The sequence below is a fragment of the Apis dorsata genome, unplaced genomic scaffold, assembly GCF_000469605.1.
Source record: "Apis dorsata unplaced genomic scaffold, Apis dorsata 1.3 scaffold_360, whole genome shotgun sequence".
In the NCBI taxonomy this organism is placed as follows: domain Eukaryota; kingdom Metazoa; phylum Arthropoda; class Insecta; order Hymenoptera; family Apidae; genus Apis; species Apis dorsata.
The window spans coordinates 54,005-71,472 of NW_006263625.1; the positions used below are offsets into that span (position 1 = coordinate 54,005).

Sequence of the window (17,468 nt, forward strand, 5' to 3'; positions counted from 1 at the left end):
ATAATATATAGTAATTTATTAATTAATGCATAGTATATATAATTGTATAAATATAAAATACTAAATATTTATTTGAAATGTGTAGCATGTTGTTAAATATACATTGCAACATAGAATATCTCGTTTTTACAGAAACAATATGAATCTTATCTTCATCGTATTCATACGATTCCTCTTTCATCGACAAGTAATATTAATGACGACAATATAACAAATCAAACTAAAAATAAATATTTAAAAAAGGATATCACTACGAAACAAATTTCTCCTGAAATAGAAAATGTATTATCACCTAAATTATTGCGATTGAATTCTCAAAAGAATCGATCGATTTCTCCATCATCTGCGTCAGAAGGTTTAATAAAATCGGTTCAAAACACGTCTTGTGATTATTATCAACGAAATATTACACAATCAAATTTAAATCAACAAAGAAACGATCAAAATATTTTCCAATCGTATCCGATAATTTTACAAAACAATGAATTGGTTCAACAATTACCAACCCAAAATTTATTGCCACGAAAGCAATCTTATATACAAATTGATTCAAATTTACACGTTCCATATGTATCATCAAATCGATCGAGTTCATTAAATCAACAAACTCTTTCGCATTATAATTTTAATAAACCTTTATCAAAACAAATGGAAATAGCCCATACTATTACGCATTTTGTAAATCCGGAACATACTATCAATGATATATCACAATGTAAATCTTTGGATATAACTAAAAATCAATATATTCCAATAAATTTACAAGACATTCATTCATCATCAGTTGTACAATCTTCTCAACAAGAAAATAATAAAATATTGTTAAATAATATACAAATGCAAACAAAAGATATCGATGAACTATCTCCAGTTCACAGAACTATATCAACATCTGTAAAACAAAATGATACATCTTCATTAAACAAATCTCTGACGTTATCGAGACAAGTTTCTCCAAATTACTTTGATTATTCGTGGAAAAAATCTAATTATTTTAAACCAAAACATAAATTTGTTAGTGATATTCCTGTGCATTCATTAAAGACTTTCGACGTTGATAATATGATAAAACGTCACAAACATTTTACCCCAAAAATCTCAATTAATACAAGATTGTCGACAAATGCGAAACAATCCGCTATAGAAGACAAACGTAGAACAACGATGATTGTAGAAAATGAATTAGACAGTTACATTGATAAAATTCGGAAACTTCATTATGATCTTGATACGCAGAGTTTGGAAGAACTTGATCAAGAACAAAATATAACTGATAACATACTTAATATTTCTTCATTAAATGATAATTTAGGGGATTTTGTTGAACATCAATCGAAAGAAAAAATATCTAAAGAAGTTGAAAAGGTTTTGTCATTAGCGGATGATCTCGCATCTAGAACAATGGATTTAAATGTTACTAGTTCTGAAAAAGAATGTATAAATAAAAATAGAAATGTTGAATTGGTTGAAACCATGCAAAACCATATTCCGATTTTCGAAAGAAACTACGTCGCGAAAGACGAAATTAGCAGCGATATTAAGTTACATAAACCAAAATTAGATCTACATCAAAATATTGAAAATTGTAGGAAAGAGAATATTAATAGTGTAGATAACATTCCAAGACAATCTCAACAGCAATTAATTAAAATGAAAAGCGATGAGCACAATGATTCCGATATTTTATTAGACGATAAAATTATGGAGCAAGATAATAAGAATGTTACTTTAAAAAATATACAGAAAGAAAATTATAATGAGAAAGATAATATTTATATCGCAATAGAATCAAATCTTAATCAAGATTCATTTGATACTGTCGAAGATTTAGAACCATGGAATGTGGATCTTTTACAGAAATGGGTAAAGGAAATAGATTTAACTCAAGAAGCTGAAAATCATTTAGATAAGGAAGGATTTGTTATTGATAATTTTAAATTAAAGGATAATGTAGAGCAAATTAGATCTTTAAATTTAGAGAAAAATACTATAGAGAATCGAAAAGATGAAAAAAATTGTAGAGAAGATGTGAATGAAAAATATATAGATACAGATAGCACGAAAAATGAATTAAAAGAAGAAAGTCTTGAACCAAAAGAAGGATTCGTAAACGAAAATGAAGTAGAAATAAATGAACATATTTCGCAACATCAAGAAATAGAATATAAAAATAAAAAATATACAAAAAATGAAAATATTATTCAAAATATAGAATCAACGAAAAATCAAATCGATGATGAGAATAAAATTGACAATGAGCAAATACAAGAATGTGATGAAATTAATTTTGTATCTGATAACGTATCTGAAAATAACAGACAAGAGGTAATAATACAAAATGATGAATATGGCAGTCAAAATTATTTCGAAGAGTCTAATCAAACACAAAATTATATGCAAAATTATGAAACAGAATATACTGATTTAAATAAAGATTATGTTATGTATGAAAAACAAAATTATGATCAAAATGCATTATATGAAAATAATCAAAATCAAAATTATGATCAAAATATGTATGAAGCTAATCAGAAACAAAATTATGATTCAAACATTTCATATGAAATTAATCAAGATGAAAATTACAATGCAAATGCATTATATGATACTAATCAAAATCAAAATTATGATCCAAATACATCATATGAAACTAATCAAGAACATAATTATAAAGAAAACACAATGTATGAAAATAATGAAAATCAAGAATATCAAGAATATATTAATCAAGAATATATGCAAGGATCGAGCGAACAATACGAAGAATATATAGACGAACAATATGATTCTGAAAATCAGTATGAACATGATCCTAACATACAATACCAGGAAGATACGAATCAACAATATGAATATGCTTATGACCAACAATATGATTCGAATCAAATAAGCGATATCCATATAAATCAATCTTTTCCATATACTGATTATGATCCTAATCAGATACAACAAGAAGAAAATAAAGAAACTCAAGAATGCAAAGAATTACAAGAATTAAAACATAAAAAAATAGAAGAAAAACTTGACACGAAAGTTGAGAATAAAAATGAAAAATTATCTTCTGAAAATGAAGAGAAAAAAACGAAAGATGTAATTAAATCTTTGTTAGATTCTGATACAGATAGCACAATCGAAAGAAATATATCAAATACAGAAAGTGATTTCGATTTTAATTAAAATGCAAAAAAATCTGTTACAAAAACATATTGTATAAAATATATTTGACTCTCCATGTGAAATTTTTTTTAAAACATATAATATATGCTTATATTATATTTAATATATTATTTAATATTATATTTAATAATGCAATTTAACTTAATAAAGTTACGTATGTTAATAAAAAAAAATTCACAATATTATATAATATTTCCATTATTATTTTTTCCTATTTTGTTCGATTCATATTATTATTTTTTTTTTAAATAATATATCGAATAGTAGATATTTTTCGAATTTTTATTTCTATTATATAGTTTTAATATAATATAATATATATAATACAATATAATATAATATAATATAATATAATATATATACATATTATGTACAAATTTCAAGATTTAATAGATATAGAGTTAATAAATATTAAAATTTATTTTTTTTTTTGATTAAATATTTATTATAAATTTCATAAAATATTATATCTTTTAATATTTTCCAAGAATATTAATTTGTTGTGTCATGCGATATGGATTTTCACAAGATCGACAGTTGTGAGTCTGCGCCAATTGTGTGACGTGCTTCATATCGCTATGGCGCCACTCGACTAATCGTGCCCATTGCCGTAGTCTTCTTCATTTGTACTACCTTTAAGATTTCAGGTGAAAAATTTTGTTTTTTTAAATATTTCAATGATTTCTATTAACGCTTACAATAAGTTTAATATTTTATAATATAATATTATTTAAAATCTATCAACTATGAATTATTATTCTATTTTCAATTTTTCTATTTATTTAATGAATAAATTTATTAAAACTTACAAGCAACATTATAATATACATTCACAATATTATATGTGAAAATTGTTTTTATACATTTTGTATATTAAGTATTAATAAACAAGCCAGATTTATGTTTATAAATGAGGTTATTTTATTATGATTATTGAAAAATTTAAAGATTTAAGAACAATTTTAAAAAAAATTATTATTCTCAAATGTATTCATTCAGATATTTTTATCGTTTGAATGAGTTCTATTCATCATCTTTCTATCAAGATTATAAGAAGGTTCTTATGATACTAGATACGATCCTATACAACATATCGCGGCTGAAACATGCAGTGACAGTCTCTAGCTAACAGCACGCTCCAGCGTGCCGGAAGTTTTATGTGTGATATTTCCTTTATTATTAAGAATTATATCACTTATGAAGTTCTTCTTTTATGCTTAATAAATTAGTGATATTTATAAAAAAAAATACGTATGTATAATATAAGTGAATCTGTTTTTCATATATACTATTAAATTATAACATCGTGACCTTGTTGTATCTATAAGAAAAGCTACTATAAAAGGCAAATTCTGAATGCTTCATGAATGTAGTTATTTAAATATCAAATATTTAGAAAACAGTGTTCTGTGATTACTTTCATTATTGTGTAATGTATATATACATATGTATATAATTTATGAATATATATTATTTATATTGAGTGATGTTTAAGTGATCTAAAAAAAAGAAAAAACATATAGTGACGTTTCATGCGTAAGATCTGAAAATAACTAAAGTGTAAGAAAATTATATTAATATTATTATACGATTAATACGATTAATATTATGATTATTAATACAATTATCATATTAATATTATGTATCTTTTAATTTAAATAATGATAGATTAATTCAAATTATTTATTTTATTTTATATCATATATAAGATATATCATTTGAATTTTTTTATGTAATTATTTATTAAATTATTTTATTATTTAAAAATATGTTTTAAAGATTTATTCTAAAATTTATTTCATTTTGAATGAATGAATAAATTTTTATCATATTTAAACATAAATTTTATCTAAATAAAGAATTTTAGATTTTAAATTGATTTTCGTTTTTTTTAGATTTGTATTTTCGTTTAACTAGACATGTAACCATTTCGAGAAATCATTAATCTATATATAAAGTAACTTTTAAATTAACTTTCAACTCAATTTAAAGTTATTTCCTACAATTATTTTATTTATTGCATATAAGTTATCATTAATCTATTATCATCATAAACAAAACATTAATTTTATTGTAAATATTAAGATTTCTTTTATTGAATTTTTGAAAAATGTTTCACTTACCACTTAATTAAATAGAAATATAGTTTTAAAATAAAATCATTTTTTTTATATCTTCGATTTTTCTTGAAATGGGATTTTATAAAAAGATTTTATAAATAATCTTTAAAATAATATTAAAAATAATATTAAAATAAGTCTATTAATTTATATATTGATTTAAAAAACAAATTACTTTGAAAAAATTTCAAGAATTTTTTGGTAAATAAAACTTATATCCAGAATTAAATGCTCTTCTTTTGAGAGTAAGTTATATTTAAAATATTTTTTTGAATAATAAATAAAATGATAAATAATTACATACATGAAAAGATTGAAATACAATACTCAATTGTGTCCTCAAATACAATTTATAAAATTTAAATAGGAAGATCAAAGTTTGGAAACTTTGTTTAATTTCAATAAATTCGAATGATTTTATGTTTTATTTTAAATTTTGCTTACAAATGTCAATTATTATGTTTCTCAATGCAAATGTGGATATCAAAAATTTTGAATATATCTTGAGAAGATTACCTCGAATTGTTTTTTTTTTTTAATCTTTCCTAAGTCAAATGAGAATTTCGCAAATAAAAAAATTTCGTGAAGGAATTTTTTATATTGTTCTCATCCGCATTATTTAAAATTTTATCTTTTTTAATATTATTCTTAACATAATTCAATTACATCGTCACAGATATATCATTCGTTTGTTCATCAATCTTGGAATATTTAATATATATTTTAATTATTATTTTTATTTATATATTTTTTATTATATTTAACATTAATTAGAAAATATTTATTATAATTCAACATCTCTTATTCTTAGATTTTATAAATGAAAAATATAAATGTGTTTTATTTATAAATAATATAATAATTTTTTGTCTGTTATTGATTTTTTTATTACATATTTATTTTTTTATTTTATTTTATTTTTATTTTATTATTTAAATTTTGAACTTGCATTTAAAAAGATTTTAATAAAAACAAATTCTATATATATTTTGGATATAATTTTATATATAATTACTATATATTAATTGTTTTATAAAAAAAAAAATAAACACATTATATATTTTTCTTGAACAATTACAAGTTCACAAATATAATTCAGTTTTAATAAACTTAATTTTTTTTCTAAATATTATTTTAGTCAAATATAAATTCGATTTAAATTAACGCAAAATTCCATTATTATCATAATATAAAAAATTAACAAGAATTAACAAGAAGCGAATAATGAATAGAAATTGATTAGAAATAACAAAATTTTTTGTTTTGTTTTTTTGTTATTATTTATTATTTATTATTGTTTTTCATTAATTTTTTAATGATTTCATGTAAATAAATGATATATACATTTCTTTTATATATATATATATTATATTGAACATGACATTCATATACAATATAGTATACTTGTAGATAGAACTGAATTAAATTTATATTTATTCATAACATAGTTTTAATGACAATATTGAATTAATTAATGGCAATATTGTGTTTTTCATATACTATAATAGTGATACAATTGAAATATATTAAAATTCAGACGGTTAAATTTAGATGGAAAAAGAAATCAAAATATATCTACATGTTCATAGAAGGATGGAAGATCTGGTAATAAACGGCATGAAGGATGTTAATAGTGGAACCAATAGGATTTATTACGAATTAGATGGTGAAGGTGACGCTGATAGTTCAACAACACCGCATAATGTCGATCATCATCGTGACCGTAAGTTTCATTTTTTGATATTCCATATCAAATATATAATTATAGTAATGAGCAATTTATAATTTATAATTGTAATTTGAGGTAATAGAATTGCAAATTATATATATATAATTTTATATATATTGATCAATTAATTGAATTTATAATTAGAAAATAATATATATATTTTTATAGAAAAATTATATTATAATGACAATTCAAAGATTATACAATTAATTTAATAAATTATTTTTATAAAAGTATAGTGTATATTTATATCAAAAGTTATAATTTTTGCACTTATTCAATTTTATTATTTGTAAACAAAAAAAATTGAAATAGTTATGCTATTAATAGCTATTATTTACATTTTTTTACAGTGAAACATTTTGTATTAGTGATAATATTTTTTTTTAACGCACTTGCCTTATGAGCGTATCATCAAAGCGTAAAACATAACTTAAATATGATACTGTAATTTTAGCTTATCTATAGATAACATTATATGTTTTTGATAACAATGCTGAAGAAAAAAAATAGAGTCATGAAAATAGTTATCATTCATTCGATAGTAAAATTTTTAAGAGGATCGATAATATATTGTATGACATTAACATGGCTTTATTTCACTTCATTCTAATAATAATTTATAATTTTCAATAATAAATAAAATTATTTATTGTTAAGAATAATTTAATTGAAAAATTATTTTTTTTATTATTTTTCAATTATTATAATTATATAGAATTATGTTTTTTATATAAGATTTATTTTTTTTTATATATTGTTTATATTTTTAGGAATTATTTCGCCAATTGATATAAATATTTTTACTTAAGTATACAGATTATATGTTTATTAATTTTGAAAATAAATATGTACATAATTATTCAAACACGTATTATTAGCATGCAAACTGATATTTTATAATGTCTTATTTACATATAAAAATATAAAAACAAAAGTACATAAAAATAATATCAAAGAAGTATAAAAAATAACTTTTGGTTTAATTTGATTAATTTACGGCATAAAACATTATAAAACTACTTTAAAATAGATATAATATTATACACATAAGAAATCATTACGCATGATGGCAGTATATCATCAAATGACGTTTTTGAAATTTGGCATAGAGCCTACATTTTGTTTGCGTTCTTCATTTTGTTTTCGTCCTCTTTCTTGCCTTCACGCACTGAATAGTATTTTTGCCATCGTGCAACCATCTTCTCTCAGTTCATGCATTGTACATTAGTTTGTTCAAGATTTTTAATACGTGAACAAAAATAAAAAGAAATAAGAAGAAGACTAGTGAACTAGTTTTGTGATAATAATAATTCTGTTTTATACGATCGAGAGAACGTCGGTCACTTTTTTGATATTTTTCCATTTTGTAAATACCTATTCGACATAGAGAACCAATGTTTCTAACAATAAACAGTATCATTTTGGTGTATTAGTATTATCGTCTGCGTTCAGTCTATCGTAAAGAAACATATAATTAGATGCACTAAATGTGTATAAAATTACATTAATTACGAGTGACTGTGTGGATTTCATATATAGATAACAAATAACATTGACGAATAATATTTATTTAGTATAGAGTTAAATGGTTAGCACACGTGTGTCATAACATTGGATAAACTAAGTATAGTTAACTTGACGTTGAGGCATAAAATTCAGTTGTTAACTGAACAGTGTAATAAGGAGAAGAATTCATTATTACAAAGAAAAAAGATTGGTGTGTATTCGAAGCAAAAATATTTCTTATGAAAAAATCTAAATATATTTATTATATTTATTACAAATTTTTAGAATATAAATTATTTCAAATTTATATCGTGAGTGAAGTGTTCGGTGTTCGTCTATAAATCGAATCATGTCAAGTAGAGGTGTCACTTCCTTAGAAAACGATTTTTTTCTTTGTCCGAGGATACCAAATTTTTTTATAGATCCTGAGGATGAAGGTAAGAAAGAATTGATTTTTTTGTATTTAAAAATTTATATTTTTAACAAAAAAATATTATCATAACAATTATAAATATATTAAAATTGTTATGATATTATTAATGAATATATTAAGATTTTTATGATACTATTTTTATATTTGTATACTATTATATTATTGTTAAAAAGTACAAAAAATAAATATTCTTTTTCAAAATTTTTTAAAGTTAAAGTTTCTATTGTGTAATGATTAAAAAAAGTTATTCATTTCAATTTTTTTTTAATTTTTTCATTATTATTTTTTTATGCTATATAAATGCAAGGAATAAATAAAAGTTATAATATTGTTCATTATTCATTTTTATATTTATGTTCATTTATATTATGGATTTTTAAATTATAAATAATATCTGTCTGTGAATCTCAAAATTTTAACTTATAAATAATTTAAATGATGATTCATACATCATACTACACTAAAAAAAATAAACAATATAATACAAAATTTTTTGTATCATTTCATTGTTTGTTAATATAATTCGATATCAATTGTAAATTATTTAGTTATATTTTATATTTTCATTTTCTATTAATTTTTAAATTATTTAATGAAATATGTTTTAATTTAAATATTATAAAAATCAAATTTGTAATATATATACATATATTTTTATCTTTGTTTAAATCGGATAATGGTACATATAATACCACCAATCTATCAATTAGGTTAGATATCTTATCAGTAATTTGTATGTATAAGCATTTGCATTTTTTTACGTTCGTGTTATTATCGATGCAATTTAGTATTTCATAATATTCAAATTCAAATAGGAAGTTTTTCTCAAAGAATTCACATTTACGTAATTAAAGTAGTAATATACAAGTAGACAATATAGATTTTATTTAAAGTATTTTTTATTTTTAAAATAAGATAGTCTTCGTAATATTTTGTATTATTCAAAGAATTTGATATATAAAGTATACTTGAATTAATAATTTAATCATGTGAATATAACGATATTATTATTATGTAGTATTTTATTAATCCATATTTTTTAATTTTCAATCAAATAATATTTTTATTATGTGTTTGATTAAATAGTTTGATATAATTTTATTCAATATTGTGGATCTGTTTAAAATAGAAAGAAGAAAATTGGAAGTAATTAGCATTTAAAAGATTCTTTGTAATTTCATACGATGAATTCAATTATGAATAAATTATCACGGAAACTATATTTGAAGAAAAAAGGTGGAAAAATTCTTATTAGCTTTTGTTTAGAATAATATAATATATAATAAATAATTCATTTTATTTAACCATCGAAATATATACTTTATAAATAATTAATAATCGCATAAAAATATATGATATTGAAAACATTTTGAAAAGATTTTTTAAATGTAATATTAATGAAATATATTAATTGAATAGTTGAAGAAAAATATTTTTATAAATTATTTAATTGATTCAGTGCATTTATTAATATTGTTTATTAATACATGAAGAAATTCTAATAGTTAAATTCAGACATTGATCAAGTGCCAAAATCTAATTCATGAAAAGTTATGAATCCGAAATAGAGAATTTTACATATTAGTTATTTATAAAAATATTTGAAGGCTTTTCATGAAACGATTCTATGATTATGTATCATCAATTATTAGTTACTATTAAAAAATATAATTAAGAAAAGTGATATTTGTGTGAATATAGAAAGATTATCTACGATAATTTGATAATGAGTATTACGGATATAACTAAATCGTCCATAAGTAAGAGTAAAGTGAAAATTATACATTGCAAAATTGTACATTGCATAAAAATAGTAATTATTGCATTATTAAATTTAATAATATAAAAATAATTTTGATTTATAAAAAATAATTATATATTATAAATTGAATTATTATGCATTATTATTATTATGTATATAAATTTATTATGTAATTTATTTATTATTTATTATATGTTTCTATAATTTTTGTTATCAGAATTAATTTTTCAAAGTAATATTTTGTACAGATTTATATTGATTAGATAACTTTGGCACATTGATTTTAATTTCTGCCAATGTGTGAAATACTTTTTTGATAGCTTAATTTTCTACTAATTTATAGATAACAAAATATAAGTAATTAGAAGATAGATTATTTGTCATATATTAACTAATAAAATTTATGAAAAAGATGTTTAATATATTGAAATTCAATATCAAATAATCAATTAATTTCAAATAATTATTTATGTATATGCATATGTAGATATATAAGTATTAAATTATATATGCATATGATATTTGAGTTATTCAGATTATTGATGATCACAAGATACATTTAAATCTTTATTAATAATACTTTAAATGCAAATGATTAATTTAATAAAACTTAATACACTTAATTTAATAAAACTTAATATTTGTTTAATATTAATCTTCATAATAGAAATTTATAATAGAATCATATATATATATATATATATAAAATATTTTGATTTTATTTTGACAATTACACTTTATACGAATGCTATGTGTACATTATATATATATATATATATATAGCAATGAGTCAAATAAAAATACATACATCAATTATAATTTTTATACAGATGTACTCATATGTCTATGTAAAAATTTTAATAAATGTTCAAGTTATTTCTACGCATACTATTTTTATGTCATTAGTGATTCATTATCATTCTATATTAATTTTAGCATAACTTCATCTTGAGAGGTTATTTATCATAAAATGAAATATGCATATACGAAAAATACGATTAACTTCAAACATTTGAAGTATGTATGTGAAAATATTAAAGTATTAATAAATAATTTAAATTATATTTATTGAAAAAACAGCTAATTCTATAAAGATCAATATAATGAGTGAAATTTAAATATATATATATATATATATATAATATATTGCTATAAGAGAACGTGCGATAGTTAACGCTTCTTGAGAACTGTTTCACGATCTTGGCGTACGTGCGTTAACGGCGCTACCAGAAAACAGACTTGATGGCAAGTTGTATATATGTATATACACGAGTGTGTAGTTGTACGTACCGATTCTACGATGTCTACCAAGTGCCAACTCTACGCTACAGTCAGTGTATTCGATACTCGCAATCAGTTAACGTGAATAGTGTCTTCTCGAATTAAGAGTGTCTCGTTTTACATCCAGGTCTTTTTCTTTATATAATTTTGCATAAGAGTTTTGTGTCAAATTTTTTTAGAAACAGGAGTGTATATTTGTGATAAATTAAAAGAAAGAAATCGAAAGTAGATTTTCAAAATAGTAAAAGTGTGGTATTTACATATTTGTAAAATTTTTAAGAAATTTTGAACTAATGATCGTTTATGCTATAAATTTTTTGATCTAAATATGCAATCAAAATAAAAATATTAATAACAACATACTTGTCAAAGTCATTTAAAAACTTTCTTTCAGTTAACAATGATTTGTTTTTTTTAAAAATTAATGTTTACATTATTAGTGTTTATATTGTTTATGAAACATTATTGATATTTTTCTAAATTATTATGTTTTTTTTTTTACAAAGATTTTTAATTTAATTTAATTTAATTTTTATGTGATACATGTAAATACTAAAATTATCTAGTGTGTCATATTTTATATATATATATATATAACTATAACTGTGAGAAATATGTAAACACTGAAGTAATTTATTTTTACATATCTAAAAATATAAATATATGCTATAATTCCGTATTTTTGGTATTCGTCAAATCAAATTCTCGATGACTCATGCGAGCAGACATATTTTCTGAAAGTAGTTACTCGCGAATCAATGTAAATACAAAAAAAACTTTATTTATAGATTGAAAGTACAGTACAGTTACATCTACAGTTACCTAAATTAAACAATGCTGCATAAAAAATTACATGACTGTCAATCATCATATTTTTATTAGCATGAGTTTACTATGATTGGATTATGTTCATTTATAAAATTATTAATCTAAACCAGCTGGTAAAATACAAAATAAAATTCATTGTACTTAAGGAATGTAAACAGCCGTTGCCCTTCGTTTTATGATATTCTCTACATTCTGTTCTATTAATACACATTGTGTTTTGTAAACTTATCATAGGTCATAGGTCATGAAATTTATTGAATTATCAATTTTATCAATAAAATATTTAAAATAGAAAATGTTGCTTTAATTTTGATTGTTATTAAAAAGATAAATTGAAATTATATTATTTAATAGTTTTTGGAATAAATTTTGGAATAAATTTGAAAAGAATTTTATATTTAGTTTAAAGTAAAATATGAATTTTATGCAAAATATTTACGCCTTATTAGCTTATAATGTTCTTCTTATAAATAACAAATTTATGAAAAGAAAAATATAAGAAGACAATGTTTTATTATTTTTATTTGAAAATTCGAATAAATATTTTCATTTCATGACGTTTATATAATAAATAATATAATATTTATAATATTTAATAAATTATATAATATTTTATATTAATATTTATTAATATAATATTATTAATAAATATAATAATTAGACTATGAATTTAATCAATAATTTTGATAGCTATTATTTTTGTTATATAGAGATAATTATTAAGATAATTTCAACAATTTACGAATAAATTCAAAATCATTTAAATATAAAAATTAAGTAAATATTTTGGTGATTTTGTGCATTTATCAAATATTAACTTTTTTATTCAACTTCGTCCGGAATTTAATTTCAAATTTTATTTAATAATATTTTTCATTTAAATTAAAATTAACATGATATTTATAAATTAAAAGAAAGAAATTTAAAACAAATCAATTTTATAAATTCAATTATCAATTTTACAAATCAATTATTGAGAATTTTTTTAGAACTTGACTATAAAACATTTCTTTTCTTTTTGTTGGTAATGTATAACTTTGTTAAGTCCTTTGCTCGTAACATTCTAATATATAGCCATGTAAAAAACATTCCAAGTATAAATGTATATATGACATTAATAAAATAATATATATATACATATATATATATATATATATATATATTAGTTTTTATTTTATATTAGTTTATTATCACTTTTTTTATTAAAATTAATATGATATTTATAAGTTAATTATTTTAAAGAACAATTTTTTTTAATTATTTATTTTCACCATATTTTCAATATTCTGTTTTGAGCTCTTCTAAATTGAAAAATTTGTATATAATGTTATTATTTTAAGAAAATTGAGAAAAGAATTAATATAATCAATGAATGAATCAACAAATTAATTTATATTATAGATAAATGGAGATAAATGAAATTACATAGCTTATGGTTAAATATAACATGATTATATAATATATACACGATATACGATGTAAAGTAAAAATAGAATTAACATGACGTTATTTCTTCAAAATACAATTTTTGCAGCAATATTATTCGCATGTGTACAGATTTCCGACATATTTATTAATCAAGGTTACAAATGACGATCAACTTATATGCATGCAAATTTCCAGTATATCGACTCAACAAAGTAGCATAGATGATCGTCGATAATTTTACTGAGTTATTTTTTTCCCTTAGCTGGCGAAGTTGCTAATTGTAATTTGTAATTTTTAATTTTATTTGTAATTATTTAATTCATAACTCAAGAAGAAAAGATATATCGAATTAAAAATAATATTAATAGGCATGATGAGCTGAGATATACATTTCATAATTCCTGAATTTAAAAATTTTGAAGTTATGGACGAACAATTTATAAACTTTCTTTATAACTTTCTTCTTTTGTAAAATAAAATAAAATATACATATATATATAAATGATAATATACATATATAAATAAAATTTTATTGTTTTAAATATTAAAATCATTTTTAATTGCATTTTTAATTGTGAAATTTAATTGCACAAAATTTAAATAAAATATTTCAATTAAATTAAATTCTCTCATGTTGTTGAATTCATCTTGACGAATGCTTCATATAATATATATAAGAAAAATTATAATTAATTAATCAATAATTTAGAAATATTCATATTATTATAATTAGATAAAAATGGAAGATTTTCAAAATAATCATATTAGAATTCTGAAAAATCTTTCTAAACTCACAGAATAATTTGCACAATGGTGCTGGGTAATGAAAATGACTACATGACTGGATATAAACGCAATTCTGTTACGGAATGGTTACAGAAAACTGGACAAGCAAAAAATGATGGTAATTTTTCAAATGCGATATAAATTTTTGTAATTTTTTGTTGTATAAATTTTTTTTTTATTAAGGTGGAATTCATTATGGAATTATGGAATTCAACAATTTCAATAAAAATATTTTATATTTAATATTGATAACAATAAATAATACAAAAAACTTAATTGAAATTTGTAGTTAAAAATTTTGAGCGAGTACATACGATTTCGTTAATGAGATCAAAAATATTTAAGCGTTTAAATTTTGAGTAACTAATTAAATACAAGATATAAAAGTTGATAGAATTAAAAGACTTGTAATTTATCATTGTAGGAAGTGAGAGTCCAGTTTTTGGTCTGGAAGGTGGAACAGGTACAGGTGGTGGGACTTCTTTGAGACTCGCATCGCATGAATTACCTAATGAAATTTCTGCTCCATATGAAGTTCCACAATTTCCAATTGAACAAATTGAGAAAAAACTTCTGATACAAAGACAATTAACCGTCAAGTAAGTACCATTATTTATTTGTATTTTTATTTTTTCAAAAATAGATGAATTATTTATTTAATTCTATTTCCCAATCTTTAAAAATTTATATAAAAATTTAATTGCAGTTACTCTTTTCCTTCTCTTCATAAGTATTTTTTAAATTTAATATTTTAAATGAATCTAAAATATTTCAAATTTGTATGATCAATATTGAATAATATCATTAAATATTTTTTATAAAAAAATAATTATTTATTTTAAAAAAAAGATTAAATGATTTAAATAATTTAATATAAACAAAAAGTTTATGGCAAAACAAATTATTACATTATTGTATAATAATTAATCATTTGTGGAATATTTAAAGATCGATAGTGTTAATTTTTCAATTATTATTCGTTGGAAAGTTTTCTTGTTTCTTGTATTCTTCCATTCCATAGCAATGATAAAGTATCTTCTTAGTTTAAATGAGTAAATTTTATTATTATTGACTTATGTATATCTTCTCAAACAAAAAAAAAATTATAACGAATTATCTTAAGAGTCGTGTAAAATAATGTTTTTCTTTTATCGCTTATAATATTATAAAGATCGATAAATTTTAAAATGATATTCGAGTTCGATTCGAATTTTATTTAAGTATGCAATAATTATATATCTATATCCGTTTTTCTCTTTCACTTTAATTATTTTAAAAATAAATTAATCATTTAAATAATTAATTATATCTTTACACTATATTTTGATTTATTATATCATTTATAATAATAATCAATATAATCAATATAATAGACCAATGTCAAACATAATCGTACATCCTAAGTATAATAAAGTCCCCTTCATATTAAACTATTTGCTTAACACGACGTAGTAGCTAAATTGATTCTTTTGCTCGAATTCAGCCCTAAGTATGTTCATTAGATTTAATTCCATTCATTCCAGATCCATCTTATATAACACCATTTCCATTTGAAAATTATTAATTTTTTATTTTTCTTTGCGAATATTAAATATAATTTAATTTTTTTTAGACAATATTGGCTTTTCTAATAGCTCTCTTAGTAATATCTTCAAGTTGTATCTCTTAAGTATTCTTCAAACTATTTCAATTATTTATTTCTATAGCAACATAGTATTTTAACAATTTTGCACTTATATTTGCAAATTTTGCTTCATTGTAATTTTCTTATTTATCAATTTCTTCGGTCACTCACCGATAAAGATAATATGTCTGAAGAATATTTTTTTATTTCTTGCTCTGTGAATTGAGCAACATAATATTATATAGCAATTTAACGGATGATTAACCTGTAATTAAAAGAGAAATATTTCTTTTCTCTAATATTATGAGGAAGTTTTCTTTGCATTTTCCATAATCTTTATATTTTTCCATTTAAAAAATAAATGTTTAAATGTAAGCTGTATAAATTTTTTATAATATTATTAAATAGAAGACATTGTATTATTTTATTACATGACAAATACTAAATTTTATCCAAAAATAAATTTAGATCAATAAATATTTTTTGATATTTTGATGAAATGAAGAAACATTTCCAGCTGCAAAAATTGTTTAATTAACTTCAATAATAATATAAGTTAATTTATAATAATATAATTTAGATAAATTTAGTAGATAAATTTATTTTATAATTTTAATTGAATCTAATGAATTTTAATAGATTTAATCTATGATACTAAATAATTAAAAAAATAAATATACATATAATATGTTGAACAATATATTTGAAAATTTCTATTTTCTATTTCTAGAAAAAAAATATATATATAAATTTTTTTTATAATATATAATTTTTTATAAATAAATATAAAT

At 20.5% G+C, this 17,468-nt stretch overlaps 2 protein-coding genes across 10 annotated transcripts in view; both read left to right on the top strand.

Moving 5' to 3' along the window:
* Positions 1-3,218, top strand: part of LOC102675513 (protein PFC0760c-like) — a 5,145-nt gene extending 1,927 nt beyond the window's left edge. The window contains exon 4 of the mRNA XM_031511883.1: positions 133-3,218. Within this exon, the coding sequence (XP_031367743.1) occupies positions 133-3,177 (3,045 nt within the window). The 3' untranslated portion in view covers positions 3,178-3,218. The remainder of the gene's footprint in view (positions 1-132) is intronic.
* Positions 3,219-3,691: 473 nt separating this feature from the next.
* LOC102681687 (AMP deaminase 2) overlaps positions 3,692-17,468 on the top strand; it is a 22,384-nt gene continuing 8,607 nt past the window's right edge. Inside the window, exons 1-3 of one of the 9 annotated variants that reach the window (XM_006618555.2) lie at positions 3,692-3,824; positions 6,887-7,020; positions 15,478-15,652. In XM_006618555.2, coding sequence (XP_006618618.1) covers positions 6,891-7,020; positions 15,478-15,652 — 305 coding nt within the window. In that variant the 5' untranslated portion in view covers positions 3,692-3,824; positions 6,887-6,890. Of the gene's footprint in view, positions 3,825-4,281; positions 4,738-6,886; positions 7,021-8,315; positions 8,756-8,836; positions 8,973-12,005; positions 12,264-15,064; positions 15,172-15,477; positions 15,653-17,468 lie in introns of those variants that run through there. The other 8 variants (XM_006618554.2, XM_006618553.2, XM_031511885.1 and 5 more) reach the window with 8 other exon arrangements.